We start from the raw sequence: 20,541 nt of genomic DNA, 5'->3' as shown, positions 1-20,541 counted from the left end.
TCGATTACCCCCTTGACTGTTACCAGAGCCCGTTTACAGAGAGCCGGATCACTCCCTATTATTGTACCTGCAATCTGTTGTAGTTCCGCTAGGGGCGATCACGAATAAGTATAAGTAATCCAAAATTTGGTCTCTGCATTTAACCCAATCGGTGAATTAGTGAAACACAAACAGCACACAGTGAACACACAGTGAGGTGAAGCACTAATCCCGGCGCAGTGAGCTGCCTGCTTCAACGGCGGCGCTCGGGGAGCAGTGAGGGGTTAGGTGCCTTGCTCAAGGGCACTTCAGCCGCGGCCCACTGGTCGGGGCTCGAACCGGCAACCCTCCGGTTACAAGTCCAGAGTGCTAACCAGTGGGCCACGGCTGCCCTCAGTGCAAAAACAATGGGGGTCTATGGAGCTAGACGGCTAAATGTGTCTCTTTCACCTGGTTGTCGTTGAAAAATCGAAGATTGGATTGTGGTTTCTGCAAGCTCAATATGGATTATAGGTCAAAAGTTGAATGAACGAGTACTTACGTCCTTTCGATTTCTTACAGGTTAGTCGTTGTTGCCCACAACACACTAGCTTTCTGCTAATGAATGACGTCATTGACACTTTTGAAAGGCTTTTTAGAACAAATAAGTGACTCAAAAAATATAATACTCAGCGGTCTGTATTTTCTCTGCATCCTCTTTCGCATGCAACATTTAAATTTCTGGGCAAAAAATTATATCCAGAGAAAAGTGGATTTGAGGGGTACAGCTCCATAGACCTCCATTCATTTTGCACTTATTCGTGAGCGCCCTCATGTGGAACCAGAAGAGGAACTGCAACCAGTTCAGAAACCGGAAGTTTCCCGAGAGTGGAGGTTCTCCCCTTATTAGACATTCCCTGCTGTTACTCTTGTAGATGTGTGTGACGCTGTGCCATAAAGCAATTTGTGATTTTCGCGAGATTTGGCAGTCCGCTGCCAAATACTGATACTGTAGCATTTTTTACCATATAAGACAATTTCATATTTTGTAGCAAACGTAACTTGGTCAGGGACCCCCTGACAATGTGCTGCGGGCCCCACTTTGAGAACCAATGGTGTAGGCTACCTTTAAAGTGTCTGCTTACTGAGTAATGTCATTCTTTTCCCAAGCACTCTGGTTCAGAGTTGGTGTACACAAACACACTGAGGAGCACTGGTGTGTCGTCTCCCATCACCCGGCGGCCTATGCTGATTCTGCCCCTGGCCTGCCGGATCGCAGGGAGGGAAGCTCAGGGCCCCCACTACAAGGTCATCATTCCCATAGAGGAGAAGGTGTTTGGGAAGGTGTCCTTCTGGTTGGAGTTCCATCGTCCAGGGGAAGGTCCATTGGGCAATTTAACCCGCATCGGTCAGTTTAGGAGGTTTCCAAGGGAGGCTAGAGTGGCGATGAATAAGGTCAACAGACTGGAGGAGCTGGACTTGTACGTGTTCTCCAACAGCTCAAAGACACAGGCCCAGCTTCTCATGGGTGGATGCAAAAAATCTGAGACGGAGGACTTTGCTGATGCTTCTCCTATTGTAGAGAATGGGTCAGTAGCCTTGTGGTGGTTCCATGTTTTCTCTGCTTTCATCCTGCTTTTCAATCCCCTTTCACCCCCCAAAAAAACAAACGTTTGTGACACAAATTAAGAAATCTCTCTCTCTCTCAGGTGTAAACGTGACAACAAAAGTCTCGAAATCCTCATACAAACTCCGACGATTAAGGTCTACCGACTTAACCTGGCTCAAATCCAAACTGTGGGGAACACGGTAGGTTAATGAACTTCTATTTTGTTTGCTAACAGATCGCTACCCTAGAATAATAAGGTTCTATCTGTGTTTTGAGTAGTTCTGAGATATTGAGCTTCAAAGTTTTAGAATTCCATAGAGTTACATGGTAAATTGAACAAGTTCTTTTTGATATAAAGTCCAAATATGTACAGAACTTTAAGAAACACTTCATCTGAACTTAAGAAACGTTCAAAGAATAAAAATATGTAAATAACTCCATTTTGACAAAAATGTCAGATAGAACCTTATTATTCTAAGGTAGCGAGATGTATTTATTGTAAATTTCTCACTTTTGAATATGTTGGCCTATATGCCAGTCCATAAGGATCACATAGGCGTAAGGCAATATAACTTATTCTAATCTATAGATCTAATGTAAATAGGAGCCACTAATCAGTTATAGTGAGTCTCCATATCAGTATGGAGAATGCATGCCAAATGCAGAGGCAATGACCATCAGCTCGACCAGATTATGATGCAGAGATTTGTTTAGTGGACAACTGAAAGGGTAGTCCAATAGAACCTCAGCACAACCATTAACCACGGATGCAACTTCTTAGCCGAAAATTATTTCAGGAGGTGTTGTTTTCATAATTTGACAGGTGCTGATTCAGCACTCTTCAGCACTCAAAAATGAAATGTGCATACTAGGCTACTTGATTAGTCAGTGACACTAAGCTGGGCTGCTAATTTCTTTTTCTACAGTATATTTTTGGGCATTTCACCTTAGTTCATTGATAGGAAAGTGAAGAGTGGCAGGAAGCAAATGGGAGAGAGAGCTGGGATCCAGAAATGACCCTGGGTCAGATTCGAACAAGGGTCTCTTCATGTGCACTTGGACCCAAATGTGATAAGGAAGCTGCAACCACTTGCACCTCTCTAGGTTGTTGATTTAAATCCCATGTATGAGTCAGCTTGTTAGACAGCACTTGAGTGTGCATTCATCTCATGAGTGTTGGATTCACACTGATTTTGCTGTGCATGTATGCAAATAGTTGTCAGCAGACATTCAAGCAGTTCAGAGAGTATCCTCTCAGCAGCAGGTGACTCTGCATAGAGGAATCCTTGTGGGTGTGTGTATGGGTGACAGACAAGCTTTGTGCGTCACAACCATCCCAGCAAAGAGAAAATTCCACCTGCTATATGGACACATCTGTCCCCTGTGCTAGATCATGGAGAAACCCACCATCCATCAGTAACCTTGGTTCATTTTATTTATTGATGGGGCATTGATATACCCAATACCAGCAGAACCTTTATGCTTAGCACAGAGTTGTTCAAGAAGCATTAAGTAAAAGTGATCCAGATGGAATGAGTGAGCTTTGTTTTATAACTCCAAAACAAACAGTCTCTAGCTTAGTGGCTTACAGTACATGCTGAAAGTGTTACATTTAAAGTGTTCTATGAGAATAAAAAGTTAAATGAAACAAATGGGAAAATATATTTTTTCTTTACTTGATATGTATTCGCAATTCTGGAATGGGCCAAAGCTGTTATCAGAGACGGTTGATAAAGTTAACTATAGAATCTTTGCTGTTATGGTTAATCAACAGGTAACTATTTGTTTTGCACACCTTATACCTTATAGGCGCACCCAAATGACAATACCTGGCTATGCTACTGTTGCATAGCTGCATTCCATGCAGTTGACATGGCAACTTCCAAAGAAGTTGATTATGTTCTGAGGGAGGTCAGATAATATAATATGTAAGGAATGATTGTATTGTCCACCGGGGGAGACCGGGGCTGGTTGGAACAGGGACAGGTTGAAACACTGTTAATATCCAGGCTACTAGAGGGAGCTGCAACAAAATTCCAACACTAAACTGACGGCCATAAACTCACGTATGTAACTGGTCTCCAGGTTATTAACCCTTTAGGTGAGAACAACTTTTTAATTTTGTAGTGTCAAAACTTAGAATATGCACCTCCTACTAAATACATCCTAGAAGGGTAATAGTTAGGGATATAAAAAAAGATGGATTATAATTGATTGCTAGGGGACTCATCTATAATTTAAAATGAAGTTTGAAAACCTGAGGTGACTTATATTACCAGGCTAACAGCATTTGTGCCAAAAAGTTTGACCTAATGTTGGCGGGGCAGGTTGGCACACTGATTTTGGGGTTGGTTGGCACATTTTGTGACAAATCTATAAACTTTGTATTTTATGCATAAAAACATCATCAATCTTTATTTTAACATTGTTATTGTAATTACTAAACATAGTTTTACATTTGGAAGCATTTCAGACATTTTTAAACATTTGAAGTTAAAAAAAATCGGTAGGGACCAAATTGGTCTTGACAGTGGGTCCTACTGAAGAAAAACACACAGGAAAGACATCAGCAAAGCCCTACAGGCAGTGATATAGATGAGCACTTCAAACAAAACCAAAAGGAGTACTGCAAAGGACTATAACATAGGTGTTCCAACCAACCCCGACTACATGTGCCAACCAACCCCGTGCATGGGGCAGGTTGGCACACATGCACAACACCACTTTAATCATAAATAACTCAAAACAAGGGATCATTTGTTGACATTGAATGTATACATTTTGTAGCTGAGATCCCAAGCTTTCAGTTAATCACAATTTGACCATTTCAATGCATTGTAAGACGGAGAAATATAACCGAGAGTGGAAAGTGTTCCAACCAGCTCCGGTCTCCCCTAATTATCAGAAAATAAGTCCCGACAGGGAGAACAGAACCCCGACGTGCAGTGGACGATCTTGACAATATCCCTTACTTAACAGACCTCCGAACATTGGGAAGGCCCATTCGTGTGAATGGAACTTTCTGCAGCACTCTGAAGAGCCGTGTAATAAAGGCCTATAATATACTGCTCAAAAAAATGAAGGGAACACTGGATCGGTACTCTGACACTGTTTGGTTCTGAGCACAAGTAAAACTTTTGAGGCGAGTGTTTTATTTTGCAAGAACTGTCAGACATTCTGTGAATGTAGTTTGAGAATGGAGAAAAGGGTGGAAGGTTTCAAAAAATGTGTTTTAACAATTGTGGAAAACTGTAAGTGTTTTTTTGAGCAGTATATATTATAATGATAATAATAGTAAGAACAAGAAGAAGAAGAAGAAGAACTAATGATAAAAAATACTTAAAAAGTAACTTTCATGATACCAAGGTAGCATGGAAGTGAATCCTAGAGCTTAGGGATAACATGACTAAAGCTCTTCCCATAGTGATGTCATTGTGGTAGCCTATGGAGAGTCGGCTATAGTACACTAACAGCAGTCAATGATTATGAGGATGAATACCACAAAAGACAAATAATAAAGATAAATTCTACAAGTCTACATGTACATAGCAAGGTACTATTAAGGTGATGAGCACTTTTTGAGCAATGTTGCTGGGCAACCGCATAACTTGTTCCATGTTGTCTGATTGGATGATCATGGAAATTTGCCTACTGTACTGATAGATTAAAGTTCTTCGTAACTCTTTAGAATAACATGTGCTTATTAGCCTGTTTTTAGTCAACTTCACCAAAGTATAAGTATATATAGCCTTTTGATCCTGTGAGGGAAATTTGGTCTTTGCATTTATCCCAATCCGTGAATTAGTGAAGCACACTCAGCACACAGTGAACACACAGTGAGGTGAAAGGTGCTAATTCTGGAGTATACTGTAGATGTATGGTTGTTATCAGGTGATTTCATAGTATTTTTTTGAAACAGAGAACATTTTTACTGAAGTATGTGAACAACATTATCTCTTTATATTAATGCCAGTCATTTTTGCTAACCTAACTTATGACAAAAACCGAATGTCACTTAATTCACTTAGTGTCATGTCACTCTTATGTTGATACTGTCAAGTAAAGTGTAACCCAATAAAGCCTTCTTTACCACACCTTAGCTGAATGGAGTATTAAAATATGTAATGCATAAGTAGAAAAATGCGATCTCACATACGGTAAACAGTATGCTTCAAATGGATGCTTTTGCGGTGTTCAAACTGTATATTCGACTGCTCATTCTGCAAGACATCTGACAAAAAAATCTGACATGCCAGAAATCCAATCAGATCGGAGCTGGAATGCTGATTATTATGTCTTCTACTGAAATCTGGCATCCTGAGCCTGCTTCATAACATATCGTACAGGAATGCAGCCGGAGTCAAAAGTTTGTCGGCTCTGATTGATTCAGGGATAAAATCGTATAGTAGCTGTTCTTTGCCTGCCTTTTAAACTAGGGCCCATAGTCACAGTCAAGTACGGCTTCAGAAAGTAAAAGTCCTACCATGTATTGGTTCTATCTGTGCACTTAACACAGGTGATTTCACTAATTAGGTCATCTACCTGGCTGAGGAGTTGTGCCAATTTGAATCACCTGGTTTGTTGAATGGTTGGAGCATGACTTTTACTTTCTGAAGCTGGACTTTTACACCTCTGCATAGTCAAAGATACTTGGTACAGATTATGTTTTTGTAATCTACCATTGTGCATATCTGATGTTGACTTGATATTTTTGTGTCTCTTCCTAAAGATGTATGTCGAATGTACAGTGAGCCTTTGCGTAACCACGCAGGCTACTGATAAGTGCCCAGGGCCATGTGATCCTGTTGATCCGAATGTTCTAGTGACCTCGATCCTGTCCAGTGAATATACTGTGCGCTCTGGGCCAGTCCTCCTTCTGGATAGAGAAGTACCAGCAACAACCACAGTCCCTATAACAACCACCCCACTGACCACCACCACTACTACTCCCACTACTACTCCTACTACTACTACTGTTGCTACAACCGCAGCAAACACTACAGCATCCTCAGGTGAAGTCCTGCACAGAACAGAGTTCCATACATTATTATGACATCATCCATACAGAACAGAGGGGACAATAATTTGACACTGGCCACTCACATGTATCTCTGATTCTTTCCTGCCACAGCTTCAAAAAGGACTTCCAGCTTGGCTGCAGGAGTGATCATAGTGGTCTTTCACATGGTCTTCCTGTGTCTTCTCCACTGATAGAAGAGCAATCAAGATTCACCCCTGCAGACAAAACAACAGACTCACTTCACTTATTCACTTACTGAACTCACACCTCTTATTCTCTTACTTATCCAGTGTGTATTTAAATCAAGTAATTATATAGAAAATAATACTGCCCATTCATAGTCCTTGCTCTGTAAATAGGAAACAAACAGCAACCAGCAATGTTGCTTCAGGGGCAAGGGGAGCTTGGTGTTTGATTGGCTGTTTGAACTGAAATATCAACAACCTTTCACTATGATCAAGGACTGTATATCACGATAGGGGTGTAACAGTGCACAAAAGTCGCGATTAAGTACGTACCTTGTGTTGAAGTCATGGTTTAGTTAATTTTCAGTACAGTAATCCTCTAAGTACTCCTAGCCTAACATTTACTGACAATATTACTGATGCTCAGCACATATAGAAATAGTGTTTTGAAAATGTTGTTCATGTAGTGTTCATGCCAAATGTTTTTTGGCATGAATTAACTAAAGGTGTGGGAACTCGAAAGGTGTGGGAACTCGAATTTGAAACATGGTCTGCGCGCAAAAAAGCCTATACTGTTGATTACTGTTTTTAAGACTGCATTCAGTACACATCTGTATTGAACCTGATGTCCTGTACCTAAATAGTTCAGTGTGTGAAAATGTGTACCTTTACACCTCTAATTCTTGAATGAATAACTATGGAGCTAAATTTGTCTCAATAATATTTGTATATGCGCAGAGGGGGATCCACAAATATTTCTTTATTTGCATGTGTGTTTTGATATGTACAAATAAAAAAATCATATTTGTAACTCGTATATTGATTTTTACAAATATAGATGTGCATTTGTAAATAAAATGCCATTTGTAAAACCGAAAATTTCATTTGTGAAATGTGAATCTGCATTTGTGGATCACCAGCACATGCATTCTTCGCTTTCCAAAGTTACGTGTTTTTGAGACGTTCTTCACATGAAAGTCACACAAATCCACACGTAAATACTTCAATTCACCGGCACACAGAAATCGCAATCCAGTAGATGGCGACATCCACAAATATTTCTTGACTTGCATTCGTGTTTTGACATCCACAAATTAAAAAAATCATATTTGTAACTTGTAAATTGGTTTTCACAATTGTAGATGTGTATTTGGGGGCCTAGCAGCGAAGGCACCCATTGAGTTACTAGCTTTTCCTATTATTATTATACTTCCGCCATTGGAGTCTATGGTAGCCCATAGAACGCCTGGCTAAAAAGTGCAGATTTTTTGGCAGAAAGTTTCGGGACACTCCACTGACTGCTCACACTCATTTACGGACCTCTAAACCCAGCCATCTAGCGCCACCAACAGGTCAAAATCTGGCTGAAAATTGAACCGCTGGGTCTAAAGTTATGAAATTTGGCACACTGATTTAGCACTGTCCCATGATCACTCTCACCAATTTACAGAACTCTATGCCCAACACTGTAGCGCCACCAATGGGTCGAACCTGGATTGCATTCACGCATGTGACCATTGAACGGTGCGTCCGATTTTCACATATCAGGCACCGTTGGAATCCCTGGACCGCCCTAAGTTCAATGACCCCTATTACGTCACTTTTTGCCATATTGGACCTCCGCCATATTGGATTTAGTCCAAACTCTACAAAAAGTTTCAGCGGTCACAAATTTCATCTGATTTTCAGGGAACTTGGCGGAGATGATCTTCTGCCCGAGCCGCACAAAAGATACTTGTCAGATTTTTCAATTTCATTTTTGTTTGCCCTTGACAGCCAATCAAATATGGCAATGAAGCCACCAAACAGGAAGTGGACTAACATCTCCGTGGCACTTTGAGTTAACATAACAAAACTCGATACCATTAGTCAGGACACTGTCCCAATCACTCACAGCAATTTTTATGCATATACATTGAACACTCTAGCGTCACCACCAGTCCAATGCTGGACATGCGTTCATGCGCGTGATCCTTGACTCTTTTGTCTGATTTTCAGAATTGAGGTAGCGTCTGAATCCTTGGACCATCCCGAGTTCATCGACCCCTATCTCGTCACTTTCCGCCATATTGGATTTGGTCCAAACTCTACAGAAAGTTTCAGTGGTCACAAATTTCATCTGATTTTCACAGAACTTGGCGGAGATGATCTTCAGACTGAGCCGCACAAACGATACTTGTCAGATTTTTCAAATTCCACTTTTTTGGCTCATGACAGCCAATCAAATATGGCGATGAAGCCGCAAAAAAGGAAGTGGGCTAACATCTCGGAGACGCTTTAATGTATCAAGTCCAAATTGGGTACAGGGAATTCGTATCTGATTGTGAGGACACAGTAGGAAATTGGCATCATTTGGCCTCTATAGGGGGCGCTGTAATACAGGAAGTGGGCTCATATCTCAGCAACGCTTCGATGTATGAAGTCCAAACTTGATACAGGGACATAGCTGATTGTGAGGACATGCAAAGAAAAGTGGTCTCATTTGGCCTCTAGGGGTCCTGTAATAAAGAAAGTGAGCTCACATCTCAGCAACACTTTGGTGTATGAAGTCCAAACTTGGTAGACGGACATGGTAGCTGATTGTGAGAACACACAAGGACATTGGTGTAATTTAGCCTCTTGCTGTGAGTGCTTGCTCATGCCATGGCAACGCCATTCCTGCTATAGCGCACTGCTAGGCCCCCGCATTGCTGCTTGCAGCTATATTTGTAAATGAAATGGCATTTGTAAAACTGAAAATTGCCTTTGTGAAATCTAATTTTGCATTTGTGGATCACCAGCACACACAGTTTTCGTTTTCGGCGGATTGCATTTGTGGATCAGCATTTGTGGATCACATATTTTTGAGACAAACTTTGCGCAGAGAAGCCACCCAGATCCACAAGTAGCCTGCTGACACTTTCTAATCCAGTAGATGGCAGTGTTGTTCTATGGGACTCATAACCAAAGACTCTTTGCTCATAACACACAGAGCTAGCGAACCTAGTTCTTAAATCTAACAAGTTATGCCTTTTACAACAAGCTTTTTGATGGAAAAGTGGTGTTTAATTTCCATAATCTTTGTTTAGTAAACGCATAAAACCATCAGTTTGCAAGCGAAATCAAGAATTATGATCTTTGAGTTTGTTTATAGTTACCTAGCAACCTTTCACACTGTCAGTTCTTGCAGTTCATTACAGAGTAAAAAAAAAAAAAAACAACAGCTGGCAACGTTAAAACAGCTGTTCAGGTGGGCTCATAGAATTGGAACTGTATATGAAATGTTGCGCTGAGCCTGGATTTGAACCAACGATCCTTGGGGTCAGAGCTCACTTCTCTAACCACTGTGCTACCACATTTCTTGTAGGCCTATATTACATAATATGGAATAACTGAGTGAAATTGTCCTCTGTACTTTGTTATATCAAACACGCTTGGTGCAAATTGAATAGTTTAAAGAATACATTTATTTTGGTTCCATACATTATACACATAAAAAGACTGGGACATGTGATTGAGAATGAGCCTTGTATTATGAAAGTTTAATGTTGGGTCATATTATTATGATAAATACATACATACATCAAACTTCATTTCTGCTAAAATGGTAACATAAAATAACAAAAATAAAATATACAGTGAGGACAGGAAAAAAGACTGACATTGACCACGGTGGCAGATAAAGGCTTAATCATTTTCAAAACTTTGGTTTGAAGGTATCCCTTGACAACGTTAAAAAAATGTGAGAATACAGCAGAGTTGGCACTTCAGTCAGTTAAATCCTGAATATACAAAAGCTCATTTTGATTACAGAAATGTTCAAACAGTGCCAAAACACCAGTAATAATAACATTGAAATCAGTGTTTGAAAAGCTTGCATAGTCTGGATCATGTCATGGTTTAAAGGAGCTAGTAATTTAAGGCAGTTCAGCTTAGGTCCTGTGAAAGCATGCTGTATTTGACCACAGAATTGTTTGTGAATATGTGAGTTGTGAGCGATTTTACACTACATTAACTAACAAGTACCTGTTTTGTTGCCACAAGTACCTCAACACAACATATACAGTACATTAACAAGTTAGAGTGCTCCAAAGCAGTATCTTCAGTTTGCTATAGGCCTAGGATGCTGTGAAATGATAAACTGCAGTGCTTTTAGCTCATAATATTTAGCAGAATGGGCTCTAATAGGATATGCATCACAATTACAATAACAAAATCTTTTAAAAACAATATCATGTTAATATTCTTCTTCCTTACCTCCAACTATAAGGCATAGTAGTCAATAAAATGCTAACATTATTTAATGTGAAATGCTGCTCAGTGAAATATCCCTCTACATGCTGTACCTCATCACCCTCAGTATGGCTCTGCCTTCAGACTTCGGTACAGACAGCATGTGAATATCATACCTATTATCTGTCAGAGAGAGAGAGAGAGAGAGAGAGAGAGAGAAAAGAAAGAAATGAGTAAGCCAGAATGCACATGTTCAAAAAACTCTTTGTGATCCAATGTTAAACACTTGGGGCCCTAATGTAAATGATGAGCAAAGTGCAAAGTCACTCAATGAGCAAAGTGTCTAGCGCATCAAATAAAGCTGTGGCATGTGGGAGCATTTAGCTGATCCGCTGATGTTTGTGCATAGGATGGATCTTGCTCATGATATTAAAGGTGCTAAGTCATGGTACATGGTTTCTAAGATAAAATATTTCTGTCTCATACAGCAAACATCTCCTCACAATCTGCTAGTTGCCTGTCCCCTGAATACTGTAAAAAAACCCGGTCTCTGTGGACAACCCAGGCTCCAAAAACGTCTACAAAAACAGCCTGGACCGTGAAACATAACATATATAACTGTTCCCGCCAATCGCTGACGAGATGCACGTTCATGTCAGTTTCAATTGCACGGTAGGAAGGGGGAGGGAGGGGCGAGCTAGCTCTCTGTTTTGTTTGAAACATTAACAGAAGTGATGTTACCCAACCGTGCTTAGAGAACCTTTTAACTAGGAAATAGATTTAGGCGTTTTAAATTAGCTTTAGTTAGACTCTAAACTTTGCACTTTATCCACCATTTAACTCAGGGCCCTATACCTGTTATTGCCAATAGTCATGTCTGACAAGAGACTAAATTATAATAGACATAGCTGCAATGATTTGAGCAAACATAATAAGAATAATAAATAATAAGCAAACACTCATAGTCAGCCAACCCTGTAATAACAACATAAGCTTTTTATACTTGAGATGTAATCTCCATGGGAACTGCTGGCTACCACAGTGACACTTACTTGTACACATGCGATGCCAACTCCAACAGCACCTATGATCTTTAGGTGGTCCAGGATAAAGTTCTCCAGCTTTGTTATACATCCGCCCTTCAGACAGATAATGCAGATGCTATGGCATGTCAGGCAGTCTTTTAGTATGGAACTGGTGTAACAACTATATTACTATTTCTGTTTCTATCCATGCCGTGCTCAGTGTTATTGCAGTCTCAGTGATTTGCCTAGACTAAACCCACACAAATGACTTTCATATTTCAGTCTTACCTCGACCTTATAAATATTTGAGGGATGGTCTCTCTTCCCGCACTCTACGGTCATGGTTTTGCAGCAACTGTCAGGCACCAATCGCCCATTTGCCTCACCAGAGCGGACCCACGCACTGGAACTCCAGTCTGAGGAACTGTTGCTGCCACAGCATTTGAACTGTAACCACACAGAGAGGGTGTTCATGCAACCCATGCAACAGCAACAGCAACAACAAAATGCATTTCTATAATGTTTTCATGGCACCCAAAGTGCTTTACAGTGAAGGGGGAAACTCACTAACCACCACCAATGTGTCACACCCACCTGTGTGACAGCAGCCATTACGCATCCTTATTCTATAATGCTGCATCCACTGACATTTATTAAATTTTCTCCAATGTCATGCCATTTCTACTTGGCTAACAGAATTCTCAAAGTTGCATTAGCTACCCTCTCTTGCTCACCTCCTGCTGTAGTTTATCCACAGCTTTAGTGATGTGCTCCTCATTTTTTTGTTGGTACTTCTGGACCATGGTCTCTCTCAGGTTCTCCTTTAACTCTGCATTCAACTGTGGAATAAAGGTTATAGTTAAAGGTTAAAAGTTTAGAGGTTATAGTCAGATACTTATTCACACTCTAGTTTCAACTCACTCACTCACTGCACAGATTTAAAGGTATTGAATGCAGTTTTTTTGGCTACTGGCTCCCCCTATAGTAGCCTGGAGGACCAGACCCAATCAGAAAGATTAAGGGTCTGGCTACGAGTAATAAAAATGGCCCAACTCGAGGGGGCGGCACCAAGCATGCATTTGAAAATATCACTGCACGCAATTGGATAATACTACAACCAATGTTTCCGGACTTCGACACTGCAACGCTGTCATCATCTGTTTAGCTCGCCTCTGGCCTGCCTATCAGATACACCAATGTGATTGGTGCAGCTCGGTTTCATGGGTATAGCTAATGAGCATCATTACTCATCGCCAGAGTTACTCGCTGAGCAAATTCAAATTTAGCTCTTGCGAGAACTCTGGATTTCCAGGGTACACCTATAGTTGTGCAGAATTTGAATTTTACACAAACTGTCGTAAATACCACTCATGTCTCACCCCCTTCACCCTGGACTCAGTACATGTGGATTTGTTTCCAAACCAGCAAAGACAACCTCCAAAGAGCCATGTCAACTGAGAAGGTTTATGTATTTTCCGTAAAGCAATTTGTGGTTCTCCATGGAATTACAGCAAAAGCAAGTTGTCATGACATCAATATGATTTCTTTTATCGTTAACATTATAAGTTGGGTTTTGAATACCTATCGACAGTAGGGCACCATTTTGAGCGATGTTGCTGGGCAACCACATGATTGGTTCCATGTGCTCTGATTGGATGATTCAGATTTGCCTTCTGATGATTAATGTTGATGATTAAAATTTGGGAATGTGCCCCAACAACACTCAAGAACATTGCAGAAGTACATGGCATGGAAGAAGTTGCCTTGCGCATCATCAGCTTTAGTGGGCAAGGCAAATGCACAACAGACCAGTTGAACAGGGGTGTCACAAGAATACAGTGCACTTCTGTATTTCTCCAGCAGGGGGTGTCATCATGACAAGGTCTAAATGGGTTTTTCTACAATTCATTCAAATACTTGACATACATGAGACAGGCTGCAGGGACAGAGTTGACTTATTTTTAATATCTGTGATCATGGTTTTGTCTTGATTGAGTAATACTGATCTGTCTGAAATCCATTCACTTCAGTAATATAGTTTGCTGGTGGAAGTGAATGGATGAATGTAGCAACATAATGCTTTGTTTAATAGTGCAAAGTATGATTATATTCACTTATTAGTTCAAAGAAAAAATCTGCTGATGATGCATCATATACATATTATGTGCCTGTAAATGAATCTGTCATTGATACCATTTTCTGATTCATAGTTCTGCTCATCCTTATAATAGTAACATTATTAACACACAGAGCTGGCTCTCTCCAATGTCCACAATCCCATATAGGCTACATATTTGAGGGTATGCCAGTTTGCCTGATGTATGTTTAATCCTGATGCATGTAGGAATTTATCTGCTTGCCTCTAATTCTATATTCTCCCTTCCCTTCTGACATAAAATGCACAATGATTTGTTTCACTAATTATAGTACACGAGACACAAGCACATACCTGTTGGTAGTAGACATATGCCAAAACTCCAGCAAGGACTTCCAGCAGGAAGATGAACAGCAACAAAACAAAATACTAAATTGGGAAGACAACAAGAAGTAAGAATGATCATGTTAGAACAAACACTCAAAACACTCATCTCCATGTTTAAATAAAACAATGCACAAAATAACAATTCTTTGACTCTTCCTATAAGACATCCTGATTTTTTGATCAAAAAGCAATGTTGCTTCAGTATAACTGAGCAAGTCAGAGCTAATGCAAGACTGGCCAGTTGCCATCATGCCAAGATCCTGCACAGGAAACATAAAGATGAGTCAGTGCCTCTAATGGGATTACGGCCCTGCCTCAGCCCAGCCCAAATAAATCACATCTGAGCGGGGCTCTCACTCTGGCCGGCCACAACACCTGTTTGAGCAGCATTAAAATGGAAGCCTTCAGACACACTGCAGACGCATACCACCACGAGCATGGACATGCCCTTGATTACATGACCTCCCTACCACTGTGCCTACAGCAGTTCAAATTTCACAGACATAAGACTACACCACAGTTGACTGATAAGATTAGGACAATCTAGCTCCTCTCAAGGAGATTGAAATTAAACAAATCCTTCCACAATATGTACTACAGGCAGCAGCTAAGACAGCACAGACTGATTGCCTGCCTACAGTTAAACAGATCTATCATCTCATGTTTCACTCTTTATTTGAGTGATTCTCTCTTAGGGGCTTGTCATTATTCTAGCTGTGGTTTGTTCTGGGATTTTTCACTTTCTCCGCAAGCACTGAGGTGCCTTCCAGCATTTTTCTCCACATTCTTTCACACATTCACACACAAGTCCATTGTTTTAGCTCTAAGGAATTTGATATTCAAGATATCTGTCCCATTCACACGTTACCACATGCATTCCATAGATCACCAAAAGCCTCGATTTGGGTTGTCTCGAAATGGTTGCTGAATGGTTAACATGTGGAATTGCTGTATATTGGTAATTACATGTATTATTTAGGCATAGTAATTTAGTCACATTAATCAGTTTACATTCTAGGACTGATAGAATGTCAGTGACTGATCCAGTTTATTTGCCCTCTGACCCTGACAAGAGGGAGTATCAGGGATGCCTAAAGGAGCTAATCTCTATGCTCAGTCCAAATGCACGCTGAAAAGTGCTTCACACATTCCAACAAGAAATCACAATGAACAGACGTGATAACTAATCAATGCATTATGAACACTTTTGATGGAGGCAAAACAGTCACATGACTTCCAAAATGAAAAAAAAAAACTTATTTAATGCTGAAATCATATATTTGTTTGTCCAATGCCTTGACAATATTTTCTATTTATTTTGTACCACATTTGATGATGGATTGAAAGCAAACACTGTAGGACTTCTTTGGGAAAATGTGTTTTGCTGATTCCAAACTCAACAGCAGCGTATATTCATTATCACTGTATTTTAATTATTCTACATTACTTCAAACAACATTTATGATGTCAGCAATATATTCATCATGTCAAAGACTACCCTCTGACATCTTGGTTAGGTTATCTGGATCACAAAAAAGCTGCATTTATCAGTTACACAAGGTCTAACATTGACCCACCTTCTCAGCTGTAGATGGACAATGAATGTAAGTTACATTGTGGTCTTACAATAACTGGGTCATCAGAAATTCTGTCATCATCAGGGCTAGGTGCTGAATGACTACATAAGTTGTGCTTGTGGTAGCTTGTGTGCTTGAGTTCCATTGCAGAATTTAAGTTTAATATCAGCTAACTTTATCATTGGTCAAGCCCATCCAGCTGTCATTCAATAATATGGATGTGTGTGTGTGTGTGTGTGTGTGTGTGTGTGTGTATGCGAGCGTGCACACGTGTGTGTGTGTGTGTCTGTGTGTATGTCTGTCTCACCATCCTCAGGAGCCCTTTCTGTTCTTTGAAGGTCGCACAGCATCCCAGGACGCCTGTAATCATGACAATGATCCCTGCCACAATGAGAATGTAGGCCGAGACAGCATAGATCCTGGATGAGAGCAGGCTGATGTAGTCACTCTTCTCTGCCACTGTCCATATCCCTACTGCCATCACCGCACCCCCGGCCAGCTGGTAGTGGACAACAAATCACATCCTCATTGCCCATAACTAAAGCTGCATATTATCTATAACCGTAAGGATTACTTTCTTACAACATGATTTATCATACATCTGAATGAAATAAATTACCATTTCAAAGAGATATCACAAGTTAATGGTAAAAGATTTGAATATAAATGTTAAATCAGATTAACTAAATTCATCACATGTACTGTCTAAATAAGCCTCATATTTCACATACTGTCTTAATAAGCCTCATATTTCCCATCTTTTCATGAATGTTGTACAAAAATGTCTTGTATGTACTGGAAGTCTGGCACAAACACAGAAGTTCATTCAAAGATTAGAATACTAAAACCTTGCTTTCAGGTAGAGCGAATGCAAAGGGCTGAGAACTTCACTGGAAAATAAAGTGACCACACTCACCCAAAAAAGGAAATTGAAGGTGAAGAGCAAGTACTTTAGACAGATTGTGCCACATTTTTCTTTCTTTTCATCATAAGCCCCCATGCTGAAAGAAAAGACAAAATAAAACCCAGAGATTAATTTAATTTGATGAAAGCAACTTCCTAATAAATCAATTTTAGAAACCTGACGAATACAACAATGCAACTAAATCTGAGATTATCAATGCAACTCATTCTGATGCTACACTGACTTTTAATATGGGAAATTAAAGGAGAACTCCAGCCATAATCATGCCCCCAGAATGTAACACTGTAGCTGTCTAGCTGCTCTAGCTGTTAGCTGCAGCAACTCAAGCTAGGTAGAACCAATTGTTTTCATTTTTTTTCATACAGACAGTACTCGGTGACTTTGAGAAACAGAGATCTATGTGAAAAATATGCACCCATAATGCTCAATGTTGCACTATTGTTGATCGGGTAAGATCATGACATTTTTAGTCAGTTATTGACTAACTGGGGCATAGATATAAATTCTTCCATTGTGTCGCGTTAACAAAAATCAGAGCCATGGTCTAGACCTGACTCAATTTGTGAGTGACAGTTTACTTTTCTAAGATGAGATAAAGAACTTGTCCATGTGTGGTTTCTCTGTTTGCCATTTACCTGACTCATGCCCAGAGCACCAGGGGAGTGGCAGGCAGAATGAGTCACCCTGTTGCCAGACAGTGGATCCACAAAGCCTTCAGGGTTCACATTTTCACATCGGTGCTCATTCAAATGTAGTACCTTCAAGGTGGATACTGTCTAACAGAAAGATTGGTATGGTCCTTAACCTAGACATAGAGGCTATTTTATAACTGACTACTAATTTGTTAATGTCCTTATTTTTATAGTATTGGTGGTATTAAAGCTATACTGGTTGAACTCTCGTGCGCCATTCTCTAAGATTTTATCACTAGGCCTCAGCTCACTGTCATAGTCACACATGATAAGTGATGTGGCAGTTCAAATGCCTACACTTCCATTTATTAAATGCAATTTATTAGCCGTTTATTAGCAGTTTTTTAGCAATGCCTTTCTAACTGTATAAACAATTATGTTTGTAATTGTATCTTCAGATATGTCCATGTAGGAGATGCAGGTGCATGAGCATAACCACAGCCTACATACAGCATAGCTGAGGCACAATAATAAACCATACGGAGCTTTTGGTAATAACTAGACATTCTGCAAAGGCTTTCTTGGCTGTACAGATTATACTCAGTGACCTTTCTAAAGCTGTTCACCTCTTTTTAGTGTCTTTTCCATCTGGCCTCTAGGCCTCACACCTATGTGTTAGTTAAATGCTCCTCCTCTGCTGTTTGACTGTCAATTCAAAACAAACAGTTTTATTGTGTGAATGCTTCATTAAACTTGTGTTTACAAAGTCACTGTCAGGTCAAGATCTTGACCTGAATAAGCTTTGGCACATAACAGCTGACACACACGCAAAAAACTAAAACCATATTGAATTCTTAGCAAAATGTGTGACCACAAACGGGATGTAGCCTACCTTAATATAGTTAATTTAATTCCCTATAGGTTACATGACCCCACTGCCACTTCACAAAACTCAGACAGGCCTTCCCAAACCAAACCATTAGCCTACAGAACAGTCTAGCATGGCAGTCTAAATGACAGAAAAATACAAGCCTAAAGTTTAAACAAAGTAGCCTAAAACAGTTCCAGACTGCAAAACCAATATCCCTCAGATCAGTAGGGTCTTACTCCTACATTGAATACGCTAGCCTAGGCGGTTATGGGGTAACATTCCATCCAAACAATAGCAATATTCATTTCAGTAATTTCAATATCAACAATCAACTCAAATGGCATGCACGCTATGCTACACAGGTCCGCAAGGTGAGTTGATTAAGCGGCCGCGAGACAAAGGAAGTGTTGATAGATTTACGGTGGAATCGAATGGAGGGACCCGGATAAATAACGTTCGCGTGTATCAGAACACTAACTTACATTGCGAACAATTAATTTATATTAATCCAAAAAAACTAGACTAAACTGCCTATCAAACGACCGCAAGGGCCTGTTAACGTAACTATTGGCCTTAACGTTACAATGTAACATTCCTATCTGAGTTGAAAGAAAAGCAATCCTACCTGCTGCAGAGACGTTCAGAAAGTTTTTCCTTATTTGGGGTGGGAAAGGCAGAGTTAAAAGAGAAGACAGGGATATCCTTTCTGTCGACCACACGTTTCCGATCAAAACAGTTTCAGTGGGTTTTCGCTGTAGTTTGCATAGAGATCCAACAATGTCGGAAAGGCTCCACCCTGTATACCTCTGTGCCTGTCTTCTGGTCAACCGAGGGGGGCTGTGTTAGTCTGGTGTACGAACGAGGTATTGCACTGTGGTGAGGCAAAGACCCTAAGGGAATAAAAACAAAGCCCGCCTTCGGATAGGCTCTTGTGTCACGTACCAAAAGAATCATTAAAAAAAGGGAAAAAAGACCCCTGGCTAAACCTGCCACACTCTTGAGTGAGCGTAACATGAACTTACACATGCCCGGCTACCTTGTCAGCAGGCTTGACCACTCCTGTGCTTACTGTGTTGGGCATGCGTCTGCCCGTGAACCTAGCCAATGCCTAGCAGAATAAATTTGCTTCCCTTGAAGATTGGGATTTGTCCTCATTGTGAGATTACAACAAATCACCAAAATATTATGTTTTATACCTGTTTTTAGTCAACTTCACCAAAAATAATTTTGGAGGGTACTGGCTCCAGGGGCATTCTAACCCATCACCGACCACTTTTTGGGGGAGAGACTACATTCAACTATGTTGAGCTTGTCACCCTTATGAGAAAGTACAGCGAGATGTTACAAAGCAAACCACACATCACAGCTGATCTGATTTTGGTGTTTTTTCTGGTTGTGGTGTTTTTTCTTCCCCTTCAAAGAAAGGGGAAGAAAATAGGGTGTTGTGTGAATGCTCTTAAGAGTATGACATGATGATTGTCACTTTGATCATGTTTTCTCAGTGGAACAACCAGACAACCCTGCCAATGGGTGCAAATGGGAGAATGACACAAGGACGTCTTTGTCCATGACATTTACATCAGTGTTCAGAGGAAATTTCCCTGAAAATTCATATAGTTGTCTGCAGGAAACTTATGGATATCTTAATGGTGCTCTCTTACGAAACAAACATGTTTTATGAATTTTGCTGGGTGGCACATGATGAATCTTGTTTGGTATAAAATAAAAGTAGCCTCTTTTGATCAATAGAAACTCAATTGCCTGCAGATGCAGTGTCTTGTCAGCAGTCATATGACACTTCAGAATAGTCCACTGTTGGGTTCTAACTTCCTAGCCATTTTGGGTGCTTTTGGCTTTGTGTTTTGCGTCACTATCCTGTCGGAGGACCCATGACCTGCAACTGAGACTGAGTTCTCTGACTCTGGGCTATATGTTTAGCTCCAGGATGCACAGATTCAAGGCACCCTGGGCGATACGCAATAGAGCAGCACCAAAACAGAGCCTCCATTTTTCAAAATGGTGTGGTTTTCAAGAAACGGCCACTG

General features: G+C 40.4%; 2 protein-coding genes across 2 annotated transcripts in view; one reads left to right on the top strand and one right to left on the bottom strand.

The window, feature by feature from the left end:
* LOC143125657 (uncharacterized) overlaps window positions 1–7,589 on the top strand; it is a 40,541-nt gene extending 32,952 nt beyond the window's left edge. Inside the window, exons 12-15 of the mRNA XM_076287328.1 lie at window positions 1,129–1,547; window positions 1,668–1,767; window positions 6,297–6,579; window positions 6,699–7,589. Coding sequence (XP_076143443.1) covers window positions 1,129–1,547; window positions 1,668–1,767; window positions 6,297–6,579; window positions 6,699–6,778 — 882 coding nt within the window. The 3' untranslated portion in view covers window positions 6,779–7,589. The remainder of the gene's footprint in view (window positions 1–1,128; window positions 1,548–1,667; window positions 1,768–6,296; window positions 6,580–6,698) is intronic.
* Window positions 7,590–10,200: 2,611 nt separating this feature from the next.
* Window positions 10,201–19,329, bottom strand: LOC143125656 (CD151 antigen-like). Its single transcript, XM_076287327.1, has 8 exons — window positions 19,122–19,329; window positions 16,985–17,069; window positions 16,376–16,567; window positions 14,459–14,533; window positions 12,744–12,848; window positions 12,298–12,456; window positions 12,037–12,123; window positions 10,201–11,167 (listed from the first exon to the last, which is right to left on the bottom strand). Exons 2-8 carry the CDS (start codon window positions 17,066–17,068, stop codon window positions 11,108–11,110), a joined length of 762 nt encoding a protein of 253 aa, XP_076143442.1. The 5' UTR covers window position 17,069; window positions 19,122–19,329; the 3' UTR covers window positions 10,201–11,107.
* Between the last annotated feature and the right edge of the window lie 1,212 nt (window positions 19,330–20,541).

This window comes from Alosa pseudoharengus, unplaced genomic scaffold, assembly GCF_046254945.1.
Source record: "Alosa pseudoharengus isolate Yale_2024_CS ecotype anadromous, Long Island Sound unplaced genomic scaffold, YU_APseudo_1.1 YU_APseudo_1.1_scf_16, whole genome shotgun sequence".
NCBI lineage: Eukaryota > Metazoa > Chordata > Actinopteri > Clupeiformes > Clupeidae > Alosa > Alosa pseudoharengus.
The sequence above is the reverse complement of the archived record's forward strand: the minus strand, read 5'-3'. Positions and strand labels throughout refer to the sequence as shown.